This window comes from Aureobasidium melanogenum, assembly GCF_000721775.1.
Source record: "Aureobasidium melanogenum CBS 110374 unplaced genomic scaffold scaffold_2, whole genome shotgun sequence".
Taxonomy (NCBI): Eukaryota; Fungi; Ascomycota; class Dothideomycetes; order Dothideales; family Saccotheciaceae; genus Aureobasidium; species Aureobasidium melanogenum.
Genome location: NW_024470054.1, coordinates 733,882 through 752,119, shown reverse-complemented (window position 1 = coordinate 752,119; position 18,238 = coordinate 733,882). Strand labels below are relative to the sequence as shown.

The 18,238-nt window shown below is 51.0% G+C and overlaps 6 protein-coding genes across 6 annotated transcripts; 2 read left to right on the top strand and 4 right to left on the bottom strand.

Annotated features, from left to right (window-relative positions):
- Nucleotides 1-652: 652 nt before the first annotated feature.
- M437DRAFT_39522 (ARM repeat-containing protein) lies at nt 653-4,161 on the bottom strand (the record flags this gene model as incomplete). Its single annotated transcript, XM_041020026.1, has 3 exons — nt 653-1,553; nt 1,752-4,062; nt 4,116-4,161. The coding sequence occupies 3 exons, from the start codon at nt 4,159-4,161 to the stop codon at nt 653-655; spliced, it is 3,258 nt and encodes a 1,085-aa protein (XP_040883510.1).
- Nucleotides 4,162-4,681: 520 nt separating this feature from the next.
- On the bottom strand, nt 4,682-5,257 carry M437DRAFT_80975 (uncharacterized protein; the record flags this gene model as incomplete). Its single annotated transcript, XM_041027461.1, has 3 exons — nt 4,682-4,837; nt 4,886-4,970; nt 5,025-5,257. 3 exons carry the CDS (start codon nt 5,255-5,257, stop codon nt 4,682-4,684), a joined length of 474 nt encoding a protein of 157 aa, XP_040883509.1.
- A 610-nt stretch (nt 5,258-5,867) lies between these two features.
- On the top strand, nt 5,868-7,035 carry M437DRAFT_72056 (kinase-like protein; the record flags this gene model as incomplete). The annotated part of the gene is made up of 2 exons (XM_041025786.1): nt 5,868-6,025; nt 6,075-7,035. 2 exons carry the CDS (start codon nt 5,868-5,870, stop codon nt 7,033-7,035), a joined length of 1,119 nt encoding a protein of 372 aa, XP_040883508.1.
- Nucleotides 7,036-7,877: 842 nt separating this feature from the next.
- M437DRAFT_72055 (uncharacterized protein) lies at nt 7,878-8,588 on the bottom strand (the record flags this gene model as incomplete). The annotated part of the gene is made up of 2 exons (XM_041025785.1): nt 7,878-8,493; nt 8,554-8,588. The coding sequence occupies 2 exons, from the start codon at nt 8,586-8,588 to the stop codon at nt 7,878-7,880; spliced, it is 651 nt and encodes a 216-aa protein (XP_040883507.1).
- Nucleotides 8,589-9,891: 1,303 nt separating this feature from the next.
- On the top strand, nt 9,892-11,477 carry M437DRAFT_39194 (uncharacterized protein; the record flags this gene model as incomplete). The annotated part of the gene is made up of 2 exons (XM_041019960.1): nt 9,892-10,307; nt 10,376-11,477. The coding sequence occupies 2 exons, from the start codon at nt 9,892-9,894 to the stop codon at nt 11,475-11,477; spliced, it is 1,518 nt and encodes a 505-aa protein (XP_040883506.1).
- Nucleotides 11,478-13,482: 2,005 nt separating this feature from the next.
- M437DRAFT_39730 (multidrug efflux transporter AcrB transmembrane domain-containing protein) lies at nt 13,483-17,399 on the bottom strand (the record flags this gene model as incomplete). Its single annotated transcript, XM_041020069.1, has 2 exons — nt 13,483-13,586; nt 13,643-17,399. The coding sequence occupies 2 exons, from the start codon at nt 17,397-17,399 to the stop codon at nt 13,483-13,485; spliced, it is 3,861 nt and encodes a 1,286-aa protein (XP_040883505.1).
- Nucleotides 17,400-18,238: the final 839 nt, after the last annotated feature.

Genomic DNA, 18,238 nt, shown 5'->3' with positions numbered 1-18,238 from the left:
CTGACAGACGCACTGCTTCCAGGACGAGCTGCTGTCGACAGTGTAGGACCTCTGGCTGAAGAGCTGCCCAACCTCGCAAGAGGGGGACGCGTCCTGTCTGCGCTCCCTCCTGCTGGTGTGCGGCCAGACATGGCGATGGTCCTGTAATCTCTTGGGCTTCGGGACTATCGTATTGTGCTTCTCAGCACTCCGGGCTGCGCATGGTCGTGTCAGAGATGTGCGACAATGGCGACAAGAAAAGGAGAACTACCAGGCTTCAGCTGCTAACCGCGGAAGGGCCATGCACAGTGACGGTGCATTACAAGGAAGACTGAAACTCTGTTTACTGCAGTACCGACTAATAAGCAAAAGCCACATGAGGATCATCAGGAAATCAGGGTTCAACCGTCCGACCCGCCCTTGCCAAACCGTCCAACCGACAACTCTCGTCGGACTTCCTTCCTTGTGACCATTTCTAGGTCACTGCAACAAGCAGACACTTGGACTCTGGCAAACAATGTTTGAATAAACAAATGTACTTTTGAACATTTCCGCAAGCTATGCAAAACTAAAAACAAGAACAAGAAAGAGCTCTATGCTCGGGGTATCCTCTAGTGCGTGACAACGTAGCTTCTCAGACTTCACAAAAAACATCTCCACTACATGTCGCTTCTTATTGCGACTGGAGGTACTGCGCCAACTGCATCACCTTTTGACGGGTCTCGTCGCTGAGCTGCTCCTCAGGAGGGCTCAGCACCTTTTGCAGAACTGGCAAGATGGATCCGGTAAGACCCTGGATGACAGTGTTCTGCTGCTGGTAGAGCGAAACGATCATCTCAAAGACGGCCTCGTTCTCCTCGTAATCCTCTCTGAGAGGAAGGAGCTGGATCAGAACGGGAAGAACCTCAGCAAGAGGAACGTTGTTAGGGTGTCTCTTGATCATGCGAGCAACACAGCCGGCAGAGTTGTCGAGCAGACGGGCCTCCTGCTGTTGGTGCAACAGAGGCTCGAGCTTGCCAAGGATAGTGTTGTACTGGCCAGTGATCTGGTTCTCGTCGGTGCTCTTCTCGCAGAGGAGACCGGTACCGTAGGCTGCGTTACTACGAACCTCCGGATCCTCGTCTCCAAGGCGCTTGAGCAGCATCTTCATAAGGCTACCGGTGTAAGGAGTGACGGAAGCACCCATGTTACCAATGGCCTCGGCGATGGTGCCAACAGCAGCGCTGCGCTCGTACTTCTCCTGTCCGCTGATGTACTTGACAACAGGCTTCTCGAAGATTTGCCAGAGCTCACCGAAGGACTCGCCGAGGGCAGCGGCAAGGCAGGTGATGACCTCCATGGCGGTCTCGATGACCAGCCAGTCGTACTCGGATGACTCCATCTCAGCATCGAACTCGTCCTCGCCATCGAGGTCTTGTTGGCAGATGTGCTTCTTCTGCAAGATGGAGATGACCATCTCGACGATTTGCTGGACTGGGGGAGCGGCGTTCTCGCCAATGTTGGCGGTCAGGATGGCAGGTCCGCAAAGCTTAAGGGTAGCGGCGAGGTTGCGGTGGATGTCGGTGACGGTACCACTATAAAAATCATGTCAGCTATTGATTCAGACTCGACAAAAGAGTGAGAGGCAAAGGAAGTGATCAAGAGATCGAATCAGAAACAGAATCGCGTTCGCATCAAGTGCACATTTGTGCATCAAAGTGAGCTGGGTGTAACGAAGTGTAGTCATCATGAAAAGGATGTTTGCTGGGAATGAGAAATGATTAGTTACGTACCGGTCAACTTCGTCCTGCCAGAGAGCAATAGTAGCAGTCATGATCAAGCTACCGAGCTTCATCAGGTCCTCAGTGGCCTGGACCTTGAGAGGAAGGCCAGATTGCCACTTGGCCATGCCTTGGTCCTCAGCCAAGGACCAGAGAGCGGCGTAACCTCTCCAAAGAGTACCGATGGCAGATCTGCGAACACCCTCGAAAGTGTGGTCAACAAGGGCGAGAACAGCCTCAACACACTGCTGGAAGTAGGGCAGGAAGTGACCGCGAGTGTGGGTGAGAACGTCACCGATAACCTCAACAGCGATCTCCTTCTCCATAGCGACGGCAGTGACAGCACCAAGGTCATCCCAGTCATCCTCGTCCTCGTCGTCGATGTCGATGGTGGTATCATCGTCGGCGCCAGCATCAATATCAGCAACCTTGACCTTCTTTCCGGCGATGGTAATCTCTTGACCAAGAAGCTCTCTGGCTTCCTCGCCGAGGGTAACACCGTCCTCGCTCTCGTCTTGCTGAAGGCACTCGATCAGGCCCTTGACGACACCAGCAAGGTAGGGGGCAAACTTGTCGTCGTAAACCTTGGACATAGTGCTCCAGAGAATATAGCTGGTCTCACGGAGTCTGGGGTGGTCGAGGTGGAGGGCCTCCTCAGAAGCCTGCATGAGGGGGGTAACGTAAGGCTGGAAGGCATCGGCGCCGACAGCAGAAGCGATCTTGCCAAGCGAGTCGCAGACAACGCCACGGAGCTCGAGCTCGTCCTCGGAATCCTTGAGAGAAACAAATTGGCCAAGAGTCTGCATGGTGCCCTCGAAGTAAGGCATGAAAGCCTCCTCGCTGGCAGAGGCGATGGAACCAGTGGCACCGATTGCCGAGATCTGGACCTTGACATCGGGGTGCTGGAACAGGGGGCTGAGTCTAGGAACCAGCTCGCCAACGTACTTGGAAGCGTCCTCCTTGTCGAGACCTTCAATCAGGGAGTCAATGGCCATACAGCTCTGCTTGATGATGGCCAGGTTCTCGTCACCAGCAGGACCGTTAAGCTGCTGCATAGCGAGGTCGAAGTTCTTGACGAGAGCAGGGATCAAACGGGCGTGCTCCTTGCCCATCTCTTCAGCGAGATCGTCGGCAAGTCTGGCAACACCGTTCAAAGCAGCCGAGCGGACGCGAACCTCGGGATCCTCGAGCAAGTGGAGGACCATGGGGAGAATCTCAGCAAGCTGAGTGCTGATGAAATCAGGAGCACCCTCAACGCACATACCCAAAGCGAGAATACCAGCGCGACGGTAGTCAGCGTTGGGGTTCTGGACGAAGGGACCAATGGCGCGGAGGAGAGGAACAGCGACTTGGCTAGGAGGGAGGTTCTCGGAAAGAATGTCGAGCAGACCAAGAGCAGAGCGGGCAGGAGTAATGTCCTCGCCCTCGGCGGAAAGCTCACCAAGCTCGGTGACAATGTGGAGAGAAGTGGTGGTAAGCTGCTCACCAATGCGCAGACCCTGGACCTTGAGCTTGCGGTATCTGACAGCCTGCATGAGGAAAGAAAGAGCCTGGGAACGCGAGTCGTCGTCGATGTTGGTGTTGGCGGCGAGTTGCATCATGAACTGCATGAGATCGCCAAAGTGGGCGTTCAAGAAGGCCGACTCGTAACTGAGGAGTTTGTTGAAGACCTCGAAGGCCTGCATGGCGCGATCCTCCTCACCGTCGTCAACAGCCTGCTGCAGAACGCGGACCATGTGTGGAATGGTATTTTGGAAAGCCTTGAGCGATTGGGGATCCTCGTCGGTGTCAAGAACCATGCAGATCTCGGAAAGAGCAAGCATTGTGTTGATTCTGACCTCGGCGTTCTCGGGGTCCTGGATGGTTTGTGTGAAGAGCTGGAGCATAGCGCCCATGTTCTCTTGGAACATATCGGGCATGGTCTCGAGCAGTGTGTAGATGATGTAGACACCAACCTCGCGGTGGCTGGCAGTCTGGCTGGTCGAGGCCTTCTGCAAGAAGTCGGGGAGGTCGGACCATTGGCCATCGGCAAGGTCAATCTGGGCGATCGATGCAATGACGCGGGCCTTTGAGTGACGGGCGAGTGACTGATCCTCATTGAGAGTGGACTGCAGGAGCTGCTCGCGGATTTGGGGCTTCTGGTCGTTGGGCAGGTCGAGCCAGTGCTTCTTGACAAGCTTGCGAGATTCGATGGCAGCCAGCTGACGAAGGTTGGGGCTCTGGTGCGAAACCAAGATGTGGAGCAAGGCTGTGAGCGAAGCAGGGTTGCTGTAGTATGTCTTGTTCAAGGTGGCAGTTGCGGCCTTGACACGGTCGGTGTCGGCTGTTGTCTTCAGTCAGCCTCGAAATAAGAGTGGCCTGAAGTCATGGACTCACGCTGCATCAGACTCTCGAGGAGTCCGACGAACTGCTGCTCATCCATCTTGAGATTATTCGGGGTATCAAAAAGGAAAGAAAAAAGCAAAACAGAACAAAGGCAGAGAGATATGCCTTTGGGAGAGGATGTCAAGAGGGAAAGCGACGCATTTGCTTGTCGAGTTGTATTTTTTTGCCAGGAGGAGGTCCAAGCGTTTCCCTCATTTGAGGGTCCAAAGCTCCGACTTCCGATCAATTGATCAACAACCATGCTGCAACTTTCGTGCTCCCTTCCTGAGTGCTATAAAGTCTGTTATAACTGTAGGGATGTACAACAATAACAGGAAACAAGATGCTATCGAGAGGCAACAAGTGATCGACTCTCTATGTAATTGTTCCTGCTTCCTAAACCGTGTGTGCCTTTTAATGGTCTGTATTCCACATGCTTGAGTATGCAGGAAGGTGCTGCAACTGTTTACTGCTCTGGTGGAGCTTGCGAGGCTTCTTGACAATTTCATGGGTTGCTTTGTTAATTCGTATGTGTCCCAGCCACATTTCATTACTTCATGTCTTGAGAATCCAGCTCTCTAAATATCATCCAGCTTCTCCGCCTCTGCCTTGATCTCGGCACTGAATTCGATGCCAGCATCGTCGTTGTAGCCAACAGACTGGTTCATTTGCTCCAGTCTGCCAGTTGTGTCGAGAATTAACTGCTGAGCCAGCATTGACCTCGTCAAGATGTCCTAACCTTCAGTTAGCATGTGCATGGTACAGCGTTCACACGAACGTACCATCCAAGCTTCACCGCTGTTGCTGGGGTTCCCTGGGTTGACAGTTGCTACAAGCATTTGAAAGGTACGGGTGACAAAGTCCCACCTATGCAAGTATGTCAGCATGATGAACAGACATAGACAACAAGCAATTCCTTACATGAAGTACACCTTGTTCTTACTGTTTGCTGGTGTAGAGAAGGTCTGCTCTCGGTTTGGGTCCATGGCAGAATCGTTGATCAACATTCTCATGAGGTTCTGGTGGGTGAAGAACAGATGCTTATACTTGGAATCGGCTCCGTCAGGACACTGTCGCTCGAGGAAGAATTCGGTAAAAGCACCACGCTTTGTGGTTTCAGGGTTGGGAGAAACGTATACTGGTTGAGGTGGCATCTTTGTTGTACTCGAATATGTGTTTCAGAACGAAGATAATTGACTCGTACTTATGGACGTTGGAGGCTCAAACCATGAAGCTCTAAAAGTGTTTCAGAGAAGGCAGAGGCAGACGCGCCAGGATCGCGTCTGGGCGTGACATCATGGTGGCTGCCCGGCTCACGGCCGGATGTGTCTCCACGGTTCCAAGTTCATCGGCTTGCTTGATCTGCGCAGACGTTCAATATTGTTCCTGTTGATCTCCTTGCCTTGTGACAATGTATTATGTGACAAAGCAATCGATTTGGAATATTGTATCTGCCATGTTCTACAGCAAGTTGGCTACCTGAGCACAAACGCCAAAGGTATGACCAATCATCGACTTCCAGGTGTGAGAACTGGTTAGAAACATGTAAACCAGCTAAGGTTCCTCGGCTTCTGTTCGAGAATATGGAAACTTTCGCGCATGACTTCACCGATTGAACGTTTGAGCGCAAGAAGACAGGTATGTAGGAGGCTTGTGTTAACCTATTTGGTTCAAGACTCCTTTTGTCCTCGATCATCTTGGTTTACGATCTACTTCTTCCAACTTCGTCTTGTACACTTCTCCCACGCATACCACAAAGTCATCATGGGTTTCCGTTCGCTGCTCAAGAGAGCATTAACCGACAATGTCAATGACAAGTTTTACAAAGTCGAGGTTGGCCAGGTCTTCTTGGATCGATACAGAGTAGAGACACATCTAGGCTCCGGCAGATACGCTTCTGTTTGGCTGGTCATTGACAGCACGTTAGTCTTCCCTCCGTCTTGTCCCAAACACAGTACTGACAATCTGCAGAAATGGCGAACATGCTGCTCTTAAAATCCTGAATAGCGACTTCTACAATGGTCACCACCAAATATTTGAGCTAGAAGTCATGCAGGCATTAACAGCGCGTTCTAATACCTCAACACATCCTGGGCGAAACCATGTTACCTACCTGAAGAACCACTTCGAGATCCAAGGGCCCACAGGCAAACACGTCTGCATGGTCATGCCTTTGCTAGGCGACAGCATCGCAGAAAAAGCCACGACTGGACACATCATGCGCATACCTCCACCAACAGTCAGAAACATCGCAAAGCAAATGCTCGAAGCGTTAGACTTCCTACACAACGAGTGCGGCATTATCCATACCGACCTCCAGCCATCCAACATCCTTAAGGACGACCAAGGTCAATCGCCTCAGGAGATTGAAGATCTTGTGCGCACACAATCTTCGGGCCCAGAGCTCATGGATCCGAATATGCAGTTCCGCCTCAACGACTTGGGTATCGCTTGCTTCATAGATCAACACCTTACAGATGACATCCAATCTGAATATCTGCGCGCGCCGGAAATCACACTGGAAGCACCATGGGATCCTAGTGTTGACATCTTCAGTCTCGGTTGTCTGCTCTTCCAGTTCCTGACTGGAGAATTGCCTTTCGTAGGACGACCAGGTCCAGGCGTGACCGCAGAACAAGACCGTATAGCACTGCTGGTATCTACTTTTGGACCCATCCCGAGCATCGTCTTAGAAAATGCCGCACGAGGACAAGAATACCAGCAGGAGGCCATCAACGGACATGGATTCCCTGTCTCTTTGGAGACTTTGGTAGGACAGAGCTTCGCAGGCGACGCACAAGGAATGATGCCTATCAATGAATTGGACCTGTTCTGCGATTTCTTGAGAAAGATGATGGCTTCAGATCCAAGGGAGAGGCAGAAGGCGGGTGAATTGAGTAAACACCCTTGGCTGTCTTACAGTCCCGAGTGATAACCATACCTTGTCCATATGCGAAAGACTGCCATAGTGGAGCCATGAAATTGCATAATAGTGTCCAACAAAGTCATGTAGAAGTGCCTTGCCATTGTTTCTCGCCAGGCCGTGATAAAATCGCCATTATACGTTGCATTGACGCAATACCACCAATTTGTACACGTCCACCAGGGAAGCAGGCTCTTTCCGCTACGGTTATGGACGTGGTTGTCGTACTCGAGTGCCTTCACATGCAGTGCTAGAAGCTCAGGTGTGACCCTTGCTTCTTTTGTATGCACTCTTCGATGTGGGCCTTGGCTTTGTGCCTCAGCACGGGCTGTTTGCAGTGGTTACAGCGGACAATGATGGTGTTATGGGCAGGTAGTTCGGAATTTGTACCCGATCGAGTGACCATAGTTGAGTTCCCAAGTTGCTTCGGTCGCTGAAGCGTCTTTGTCATTCTCACTAGTAACCGATGTTGATATAGTGATGGACATGAGCAAAGGACTTTTGTTTTTATGTTTTAAAGAGATTTCTTCTCCGAACAGCAATCTTGACATTTTAGCAAAATGAGCAAGAAATTTGAGCCAACCCTCCAAGCAACAACCACAAAAGAGCAACGAGATCTTCGAACAACAAGAGCCAAATATAAAGATCCAGCAAATTCATCTGCAGCGTCAGGTCACAACATCAGCGACATGCTTGACATCATCAGAAGTGGCCTGCCAGATGCTCATCAACTCATATACCCATTTACTCCCATATCTCTTCATCTTGCCGAGGCATCTGCACATTCTACCATTGTGGTCCTTGCCATCGAGGAAGACTCTGGCATCATCATCAAACAGCGGCACGCCTTTCTAAGACGCAAATACGGCATTGATGAAAGGCGGGTTGTCATGAGTGAGATCAGCAAGCACGAAATGCTGTGTGTTGTCTTCGCGGTAAGAGGACATAACACGACAATAGAACTCAAGTATGATGTCCTGATTGTCGCGAGCGGCTTGGCATCCTACGTTCAAGGCTTCTCCGAGACAAAACAGTGTGCGGAGGTAGATCGAGGATGTGAGGCCCGGGATTGGCGAGTTCGATTTTAAGGCTGGAGGAAAGGTGCCCCGGATGATTCGCTTAGGAGTCTGAGTAGTGGAAGGGTCAGATGAAGATGATCCCGGGCGAACGCATGAGTCGGCGGGTGTGGAAGCTAGAGTTAAAGTCGATGCCGTGCTAGAGAAGTCGACGCCTTCTGTTTCGCGAAGGAAGGTTTCGAAATCAGTTGTATCACAAAAGAAGTCGTCGTCTGTTGAAGATGACAGGACCGGACGGGAGATGGCATTTGAAAAGCCATGTGGCAGTGATGCAACATCTTCGGTTGAAGAAGACAATGCGACGGTACCAGGTGTCGGATGCTTTGGAGTGCTTGGCAGCGATATGTTGTCCCACTCGAGGTCGACATCTGCAAGCTCTTCGAGCCATGCACTAGGAGACCAAAAAAGAAATGTCAGCCATGAGAGGCTTCACGAAATGATAGCCACATACCTCTGTGTAGCTGAAGCCTCCGTGACACCGGCCATTTGCAGATCTCGGACAAAAAACGTGGGAAACGGAAATGCAGCCTCGTTCTGTTTCACATACAATGAATACGTGGAGAAGTGCTGCGACTTTCGAAGATGTCAGATTCTTGACAACCCAGATCGTGCAGTTGCTGGATCTGTGCAGTCAAGCATGAGCAGTAAACGTTCATGCAGATTGATGGTCAGCTTCGTCTCGACGCAATGATGGCTGCCCCTGTTAGGTTCGACTGGTCAGGTCCCCGGTCAGAGGATTATTACAAAGTGACCTTTGGATACTGGATAAGACCAGGCACAGGTATTAATAGCAGGGGCTGGATGTTGTGCGAGGAGAAGTCCCAGCAGTAGAGAAAGGCCCGGATTTAACCTCCGCAATCGGGCTGCAGGCAGCGGGCCGAGAAAGGAAGCATCGGGCACAAAGTGGGGCATCCTTGGAGATGACGGCTGTGCTCACCGACAACGTTCCCAATCACGAGCTGGCCAACAACAAAACGTCTCTATCTTTCTGGAATTTCTTGGGTGTGAGCTCTTGCTGACACTTATCGACCGTCCATTGCTGACCGAAACTCTTGTACAATCGTTCCTGCCTCGCGTAAGCGCAATCTTCGGTGAGCAGGAATAAAGAAGGAAGGTCAAGGGACTGTTCCTGCTTATCGGCTCCTCAGTCTGCGGTTCTGTGTCCAGCTAATCCCAGTCGAAGACGCACGGCGATACGCCATTTGACCACACGGGCTGATCTCTCAGAACTCGTGGTTATCTTTCTGTTGTGTGAGGGACATCTCGAGCTCTTCTATTGCTTTTGGTGAGTCGCTTTCCCGACATGGCATTGAGCACTGCGCCATTGGGTCATCTTTGCGCCGTAAGGTTAATTCAATGGTTCACTGCAAGCCTCAAGCCATCATACCGCTCTTGCATGTGATACAAGAATTGGAAAAGGCTGATATTTTCTTCTTTGCTTTGACAGTCAGGCACAATAACACCTTAGGGTTTGACGGCTGAAAGCAATCTACGATTACGGATCCCCCACTGTCCTTCGCACACTCAATCCTTACCACAACACTCGGACTTTTCGTGACGCCATCTTGTTGGTTTAGCTGCACCTCCTTCGTCCTGTGTCACTAATACCCTTACCGGTGCATACATTGGTGAATCACCACCATGTTGGGAAGCTCATCGGTATGTTACACTTTGATCTTACATTCTCTATTTACTGCACGTCCTTCCCCATCATGTTCTATGTTCCTTTCAACCTTCTACATCCACAATAATTCATACCACGCCTACCATGGAGTTCTTTACTTGGTGCATGGCCTACCCTTGTCCATATGGCGCCTGCAATCCTGCCGAGGTGGATGAGTGGAAGAAAGAATGTGAAGCCATTCACGAAAAGCGACGGCAAAAGAAAGAGTTGAAGAGAGCAGCAAAGTGCAAAGCTCTTGGATCTCCCTCTCGTCCACCTCCAAAATACTCCGCCCTCCCATGCCGTCTTTCTCGCTACTCATTGTCTTGCCCCGTCTGCCGCCTGCGTGATCTGAAATCGATACTAAGACGATGGGTTGTCCAACAGAGAAAGCCGTATTCGGCTGTATCAGTACAAATTGATCGCATGACCAGCGAGCAGTTTGAGGAAGACGATCTCAGTGGTATCATCGATCTGGTTGAAGTCATTCGCATTCAAGCATCTGGACCTACCGAAGCTGCCAGAGCTATTCGTAAGAAGCTGTGAGTTCACTGAACCCGACTCGAAAGTGGTCGTGCCGTCAGTGGACTGGTTGGCTGACTCGAAATAGCAAGTATGGCAATGCCCATCGCCAAATCAGAGCTCTTACCATCCTGGATGGTCTGATTCAAAATGCTGGAAACCGCTTCCAAAAGACTTTTGCCGATGAACCTTTACTCGAGCGTCTCCGACTCATGGTCCGAGATGACATGGTCGACATCGATGTACGCAACAAGTGCAACGTACTCTACCGCCAATGGGCCGTAGCCTACAAAGATACTCCTGGTCTCCACAACATTGCAACACTGTACAAGCAACTACCTCAGAAGCCTCGCCCTCGTCACAGTCAAGCGCAATCAAAGGTTCTTCGCGAGACAGAGGAAGATGCTCGCGAAGACCCTGCACCGACTCCTCCGCCTGCTCCTGCTGGTGGACATTCCCGGGGCCACTCACGGACGAGCTCTGCTGCCAATGCTTCTGCTTCAACTTCTCGCCCTGTCTCGCTTACACCAACACCCCATTACTCTTTCCGTGATGCTGTCAAGGCATCCACGAAAAAGAAGGACAAGAATGCCTCCACGAAATTCGACTTCCAGAAGGAAAAGCCGAACATGATTCAAAGTATAGCTCAAGCGTCAATTGCCTCGACTAATCTCCTCAATGGTCTTCAACTCATCAACCGCGAAAACGAGCGAGTTTCCGAGAACCCAGAGGTTATGAACCGGTTCGAGGTGTGCAAGTTACTGAGAAGGAACATTTTGAGATATATTCAACTGGTGGAAAGTGACGAGTGGATTGGAAGTCTGCTGTCCGCAAATGACGAATTGGTCAAAGCACTCACTAGCTACGAGATCATGGATAGAGCACTTGACGACGACAGCGATAGTGACGCTTGGGAACAGGCGCCTGAACATGGATCTCACGCCACTGGTGCCGAATCACAGCTTGCTGGACTTAAACTCGGTGGAGAGGAAGCAGCACCACCTAAACCTCCTCGACCTACTAATCTTGCTATGCCCGCTGTACCTAGTTTTGGCAAGGCAAAAGCAGAGGAAAGTGATGACAGCGAGAATGAGTACGAGGAAGATGACGAGGACGATCCATTTGGAGATTCCAATGCGGTTAAGACACCTCATGTGGAGAGACCGGGTATGACCTGGAAGCAAGTCTAGAAGAACGTCTCCAACAAAACCCAGAGGAATGTCCCTAGACCTGGGAATCACTTTCTGGACTTTGGCCCGATCTATATTCCTAAGGATCAGCGGCTGCCATGTACTGCTCCTCGACCTCGAAACTTCTGAGTCGCGGATAGGGCACCTTCGCTGAGACTGCTCTGCAACTCTGATGTTACTATTGCTTTTATGTACCTAGCCTGCTTCTCTTTTCTCGCGCTGTTGATATACTTTTATAAGCAAATGCATTATTAGCCAACGCTTCATATGCTTGACATGTGTGAGATGTAATTGCGATTGAAGACGAATTCGTCTCTTGAACCGTCCAAGCAGATTTATAAAGATCCCAGCTGCAGTGTGAGTCGCATTGAGAAAACACACATATTCACATTGCCATGACGGATGTCATTCTTTGCACGACTTGTGAAATAGCCTTTCATTCAGAGAGGACGTGGGTAGAAACGAAAGAGAATAGAAACACCATGCTTCAAGAATCCATAAACCACCAAAAAAAAAACTCCAAACCCCAAACCCATCTCACAGAAAAGAGAGCAAGCAAGCTTATGCCTCTCGTCACTTGAAATAATACGTCCCAATCCAACTCTCCCTCCTCCCAAACCACCTCCTCCAAGGCCTTTGCACTTTCCTCCTCCAGAACCTCCTTATCCTCTTCCTTAGACCCTCAATCTTCTCTTCTTCCTCGACTTTCCACTTATATCCCTTTTTGACACACCCATATTTCCCATGCACATGAAAGTGCGAGATCCTTTGGCGGGAGGAGGGATGGTGTGCTGTTGCAGGGTAATCTCTCTACATTACCGTGCAAGGGATGATGCAGCAGGAACAGTCGTCGCCGCACCAGCAAGGCAACTTTACGCCTGGTGTGATGCGTTTCACGGGTGCGGAGGTTGTGGAGGTCGCGGAGGAGGAGGTCGAGGGGGTTGAGAGGGCGGTTGTGGTTGGGTTGGTGGTGAGGACTTGTTTAGGCATTTTGGGTGGTTCTTTGGTGGTTGATCGGTGAGAGTTTTGATGACGTGGTTTTGTAAACGTTGGTGGTTTAGGAGGTGGCTATGAAGGTATCAGTGTTTTTCTGTCCAATGCTTACAAGATGCACGAGGAGCAAAACAGGAGATCGAGGGTAAGCAAGTCCAAAAGCACTTACTCGTATACCAGTCTCTCTTCTCAGAAATCACTCTTTCCGTATACACAGGTCGTCTTAATCCCAGTCAAGCTTCTCTCAAATCTCTCGTCTTAGTGTCCTAGTAACGTAGTAGTACTCGCAGGTGGAAAAAGAAATAAACGCTTTGGGCGAAACAAGGCGGCGGCGGCAAGGCCTGATCTAATGTATACAACAGAACAGGGTTTAGGAGGCCTCGGCGCATGGCTAAGGAAGGACGCGTCATACGTCACTGCCCCCATCCCGCGGCGCTAACAGAAAACCAAGCCATGGAGAAATTTGTGGCGTCGAGGGCCAAGTGGCTGTGTGATTGGGGAAGGTGGTATGAAACATGCCATGCAGCAAGGCACGATTAGCATCGCTGTGGTTGCTCCTTCTTGATTGGGTCAGTTTGGAGACAACAAGGTATGCTGAAGCAATCAAACATGCCTACTTTGGGTGTCATATCAGAAAATGGGAAAAACACAATGCTGCCTGGGTGACCCTGTTCTCCAATGAACATAAACCGCACAACTGGAATTCGACGACTAATTTCCTTGCACCATGCTGGACCGAAGTCAAACGATGTGAGATACCGTAGATGTATTACATGAGTGTTTTGTAATAAAGTTGTTGCCAGTTAGCATTATCAACGTGACTGAGTCTTCAATAATTTGATACAGTCCGTCAACATGGAAACTACTGGCCACCGCCTTCTGTGTTAGACGAGGATAGAAGAAGCACACGGACTGGGCTGGTCAACAGTATTGCAAAAGACACATATTCATATTCGTATGGTACATAAAAGGAAAGAACGCCGCTATGCCACGTCACATCTCATTATCTCATCTAGTACTCATCCGAGTAGTACTCCTCATCCGGCATCATAGCACGGTAACGTCTGCTAGCAAGGTCCTGCTCGAGACCGCCATCTGCGTCGGGGTCTGCATAGCCTGCGGAAGAAGTCAGTTATGGTTCTGAGTGCATTGACTAGATTCAGTAAACTTACCAACTCCACCAAAGAAGCTCAAAGCGACCGGCAAGAAGACCAAAGCGTGCAGAGCAGCCCAGATGACGAGTGCCAGCCAGACTCTGAAGTAGTAGATCTCAAAGATCTTGCTGCGAGTAAAGGCAAGCACAAAGACACCAAGAAGCTTGGTGACTGTAATTCCTGAGAAGACCGAGGCGCCGACATTGACAAGAGCAGCCCAAGCACGTGCATCCTTACCACGGAAACTGTGGCAGCGCTCAAGAAGCGATGGCGAGGGCACCGAGAATGCACGGGCGATGTGAGCGCAGAATTCAACCGAGATACCAACACATATGATGAGGTTGACCAGGGACACAGCGTTAAGCGAAACTCCAGCCAGAGACATGGTGCCGATGATGTCCACAACAGTCATACCGACTGTTAAAGTCACCACGAGACCAGTGGCCAGAGATCCGAGAAGAACGCTGCTCAACACGAGGATGAAGCCCAAAGCGCCTCCAATAAGAGCTCCAGAGAGACGTACGATCGAGACGTATTGATCGAAGAAGATGTAGAATTTACTATAAGGGAAGACTTCTACACCTGTGCGGCTAGTGATATCGTGTGAAATGCGACGTGCAGACTTGTAAGCTGCGATGAAGTCGCTCTGACTATGCATAGCTGTATGCGATGTACGGAAGTGCGAGGCTGGGATGCTCAGACTGCTATTATCAACAACAATAGCATTGCCGTATGCAGCTTTGCCAGCCAATGGACAATCACTGGTAGTAGGCGCCTGAAGCCAACGCTCCAGATACGAAACGAACTCCTGGCCTTCGGGCATACCATGAAGAGTGACGTTCCACGGAGGATTGCGGTTCTCGAAGCAAGTGTGAGATCCATCGACACAACATTCCTCGAGCGAAGGATTGAGCCAGAATAGGAAGTCATCGATCCAGCTGGCAGTCGAGTCGGAAATGTAGCTGATCTCTGGGCGCTTACGTTCTTGCTCAAGAATGTTCGCGAGAGAGAACTCCTCACAAGTGGAGAAGCGGCCACAGATTTGCTGCTGATGTTGACGAGCAGTTGCATTCAGGTCTTTGGTAACAAAGTAGACTGGTGGTCCAGCCTCGAAGTAGTCGTAGAGATCATCAAAATATTTGATAAGGTATGAGTCGGAAGGAATTGCGATGCGTTGGTCAAGTCCAAGCTCGACATTAGGCAGAAGAGCAAGACCGATGGTGAAGAATCCGAGAAAGATAGTGATGATGGCAGTCTTGGTCTTCTTTCCGAGGAGAGCAGGAGCGTACGTCTTGCGAATGAAGCGTTGAAGCGAACCTTCCTCCTCAATACCTGCCAAGCCAGGCATACCAGCAATCGCCATAGAGTTGGAGTCAGCACCCTTTACCTTGATGAAAGGGAAGCAATCGGCACGACCAGCCTCAACACGCTTCTGGTTGAGTGCAAGAATCGAAATGAACATAGTGACTTGCAATATGGCGTTGATGAAGACTGCTCCAGCTGCATAGGCGGCGAAGTTGCGAACAGCGGGCATACCAACTGCAGCGCCGAGAGCGAATGCAACAGTCTCTGTAGTCGCAGACAGAAGGATACTGGGACCCATACGACCAAGGGCCTTTGCAATCCGCTCACTCACTGGTTCATCAGCATGACTGATGTTGACACGTTCGAACTCATGAACAATAAGGAAGATGTTGTCAACACCAACCGCGAGCACCAGGAATGGGATGACCTCAGCGATGATCAGAGTGGCCTTGACACCAGCGGCAGCGAAAAGACCGACCGATGCCGAGACAGACATAAGAACGATGAGGATACCCACGACACCGAGCATGAACTTTGACTGAACCAGAGCGTTTGCAGGGTTGTTGAGCACATCTCTGACAGTCAAAGTAGTGGCGCCAAGAGCAATAGATGCGTACAAGAACATGATCAGATAACTGACAGCAACAATCTTGGCATCAGTGTTGGTCGATTTGTTGAGCTCCTCCTCGAGACTGATTTCGGTGTTGAAAGACAGACGAAGGCCGTGTTCTGAGGCTTCTTCCTGGACAGTGAGCAAGAGTCCCTTGAGGCTCTCTTCCCAGTCCATGGCTCTTTCGAGCTCGAAAGTGCCCTCGGCATGGTTGCTGACAGCCCATGTGACAACGATAGCAGTAGAATTGATGACGCTGCCGTTGTAGCCACCAAAGAGGTAGCGGGGGTTGAGTGGCTGCTGGAAGTCAGGCAGACAGTTGACGGGGGTCTCAGCGCAAGCCTCGAGATCCTCAGCCCACATGTCAGGATCGACGAGATCAATGTCACCACCGAAGTAGCCGGTCAAAGACTGGACGACACAGGCATCTCCGGTGGGTTTGTAACAGACATCATCGAGCGTGTAGCCACCGTTGATTGACTTCAGTCTGCGGATACGGTTCTCGACGTCAAACCACCAGTTAAGTGTGTCGTATGACAGTACAGGACCAGGGCCAGTGGACAGGGTATCGTTGACCAGGAATGCTTGTTCGGCTCTGAAGAAAGGACCAAAGGACTTGTCGAAGAAGGCCTTCTCCTTTGCCGCTTCAGAGTCAGGAGAAACCCATAGCTTGACAGGGTCAGTCTCGACGGTGAAGCGCATCCAGCCTAGACTCAGCAGCGCAACGAGTACAACGGAAGAGCTGATAGTGATAGCAGGGAAGTTGGCAGCAGTTCGGCCGAGACGTGAGAATATTCTGTCACAGACCGTGTTTAGAGGGTAGCTTCTGGTAGGCTTCTCGAGAAGGCCAGCCTGGTGTACAATGTCGCCTTCGTCTTCATCGTCACTAGGGGAAGCGTCCTGCAGCAATCTCAAGCGCTCGTTGCGGCTCTTAGTGTGCTTAGCATAAGCGACATGACCAGAGACAGCCAGGATTAGCAGGAACAAGAAGACGGAATAGACGATAATGACGGCGAATGACAGGCAAGGCAACACGCCGACCTTACACTCATGAGCTTCCTTGACTGAAGGCAGCTCAGGACAGGAAGCAGCACAATCAACACAAGCGCACTTGTATCTCTCGTCAGTACTGTTGCAAGGGTGCGCTTTGTCGGATCCTGGCTCCATGCCAGGGAAGTCTGCCTTGCTAGGGATGGGGAAGTTGATCTGGAAGGGGCTGCCAAAAGGTTTCTTGTCACCCAAAAACTTGAGGAACTGAGTGTAGTTCTTCGCGCCACCACCGATCAGATCCATGGCTTTGCCTCCAGTGGCGCCAAACTTGACGTCCTTACAGCTGTTGTAGAAAGCACTTCCATACTCTTCAGAGATAAGCTGGTCAAGTTCGGTGACCAGCAGTTTGTCGCCCTTGGGGACAGTGTCGGTAACATTGACAAAGAGAGATTGGTCGGGTGAGCATGTAAACGTGCAGAAGAGGTTAAAGAAGTTCTCTTTGCAAGCAGGGCAGGCGCCTATGATAGATTCGGCACGCTTCAGATTCGAGCTGAGGGCTCCCAGCTGCTCATCTGTGCAACACACAGGGCCTTCAGCCCACTTGTCTCCACAGATAGACATGAGCGTCTTGCGCGTGTCGGCGGTGGGCTCCTCGGCCAAGCCGTTGTCAGGACATGGCAGATCTGATCCGAAGAATCCTTGCTTGCCACAATGTCCACGTATAGCGCATCTTCCAGCCTCATGCTTGTGAGTAAAGCCATCTGATGCTGTTGTCTGCACTCCAAATGCTGATTGCTGTGTTTCGGCCGAGGCCGAGGCGGATAGCAGGCTCAGACCCGCCACTGCGAGCCATGGCCGCATGAATCTCATTTTCCAAGCTCTTTTTGGTTTCCTAAGTTTGTGCTCAGTCGTGCTTTGCGTAGTGAGAAATTGTGGTGAGGTCGTGTGTCGAACTCGCGAACAACCAGTCACCGAGGCGGCTGGGACGTGTGATCGGACGAAGAGTGTGTAATCGCGAGGCGGTGATGGATGGGTGCTGCGATATGGAATGTCCGAGGCGGACTACTTGGATCCACACAGAAATGAACACTCGCCTCAACACGATGTCTGTGTCGAAACAGAGCAGATCAAGGTGGTGCCTTGATCGTCTACAATCGAACGACTCGCGCCGCTGGCCGCCTCCGCATTTGCTTCCCGCCCCAGACGTCAAATGACGCTGCCAAGCTCAGCCACACTTGCACCAGCCTCGCTCTGATATCTTGCATCTTCTGTGCATATCAACTGTAAAGATTTGAAGCAGGTAATAGCTCTCAATGGTAGTATTACATGTTCTTCCGTCTGTATAACGTCTCATGTAGCTAGTGGAGTTTCTAGCCTCTCTTATTTCAAAATCGCCCTTATGCTTTTCCTCCGTGTCATTCGTCAAGTAATCGGCGCTCATCTCTTTCTTCTTCCTCACTATGCACCACCTCATCGCGGCGCGGCCTCTGTTCCTGATGTGCTTCCTTGAGTAGCATCCAACTGTGAGAAGCCGCTATCTTGCACCACACATACTTCATGTCGTCGTTGTCCTCAATCATGCCTGAGACTCGCCGCCGCCAGGAGCTGCGCCTGAAGAGGGTCCACGGCCGGCACCACCTCTACCACCACGGCCGCCGCGCTCCATACCACCGCGACCACGTCCTCCACGGCCACCACGTCCGCTACGA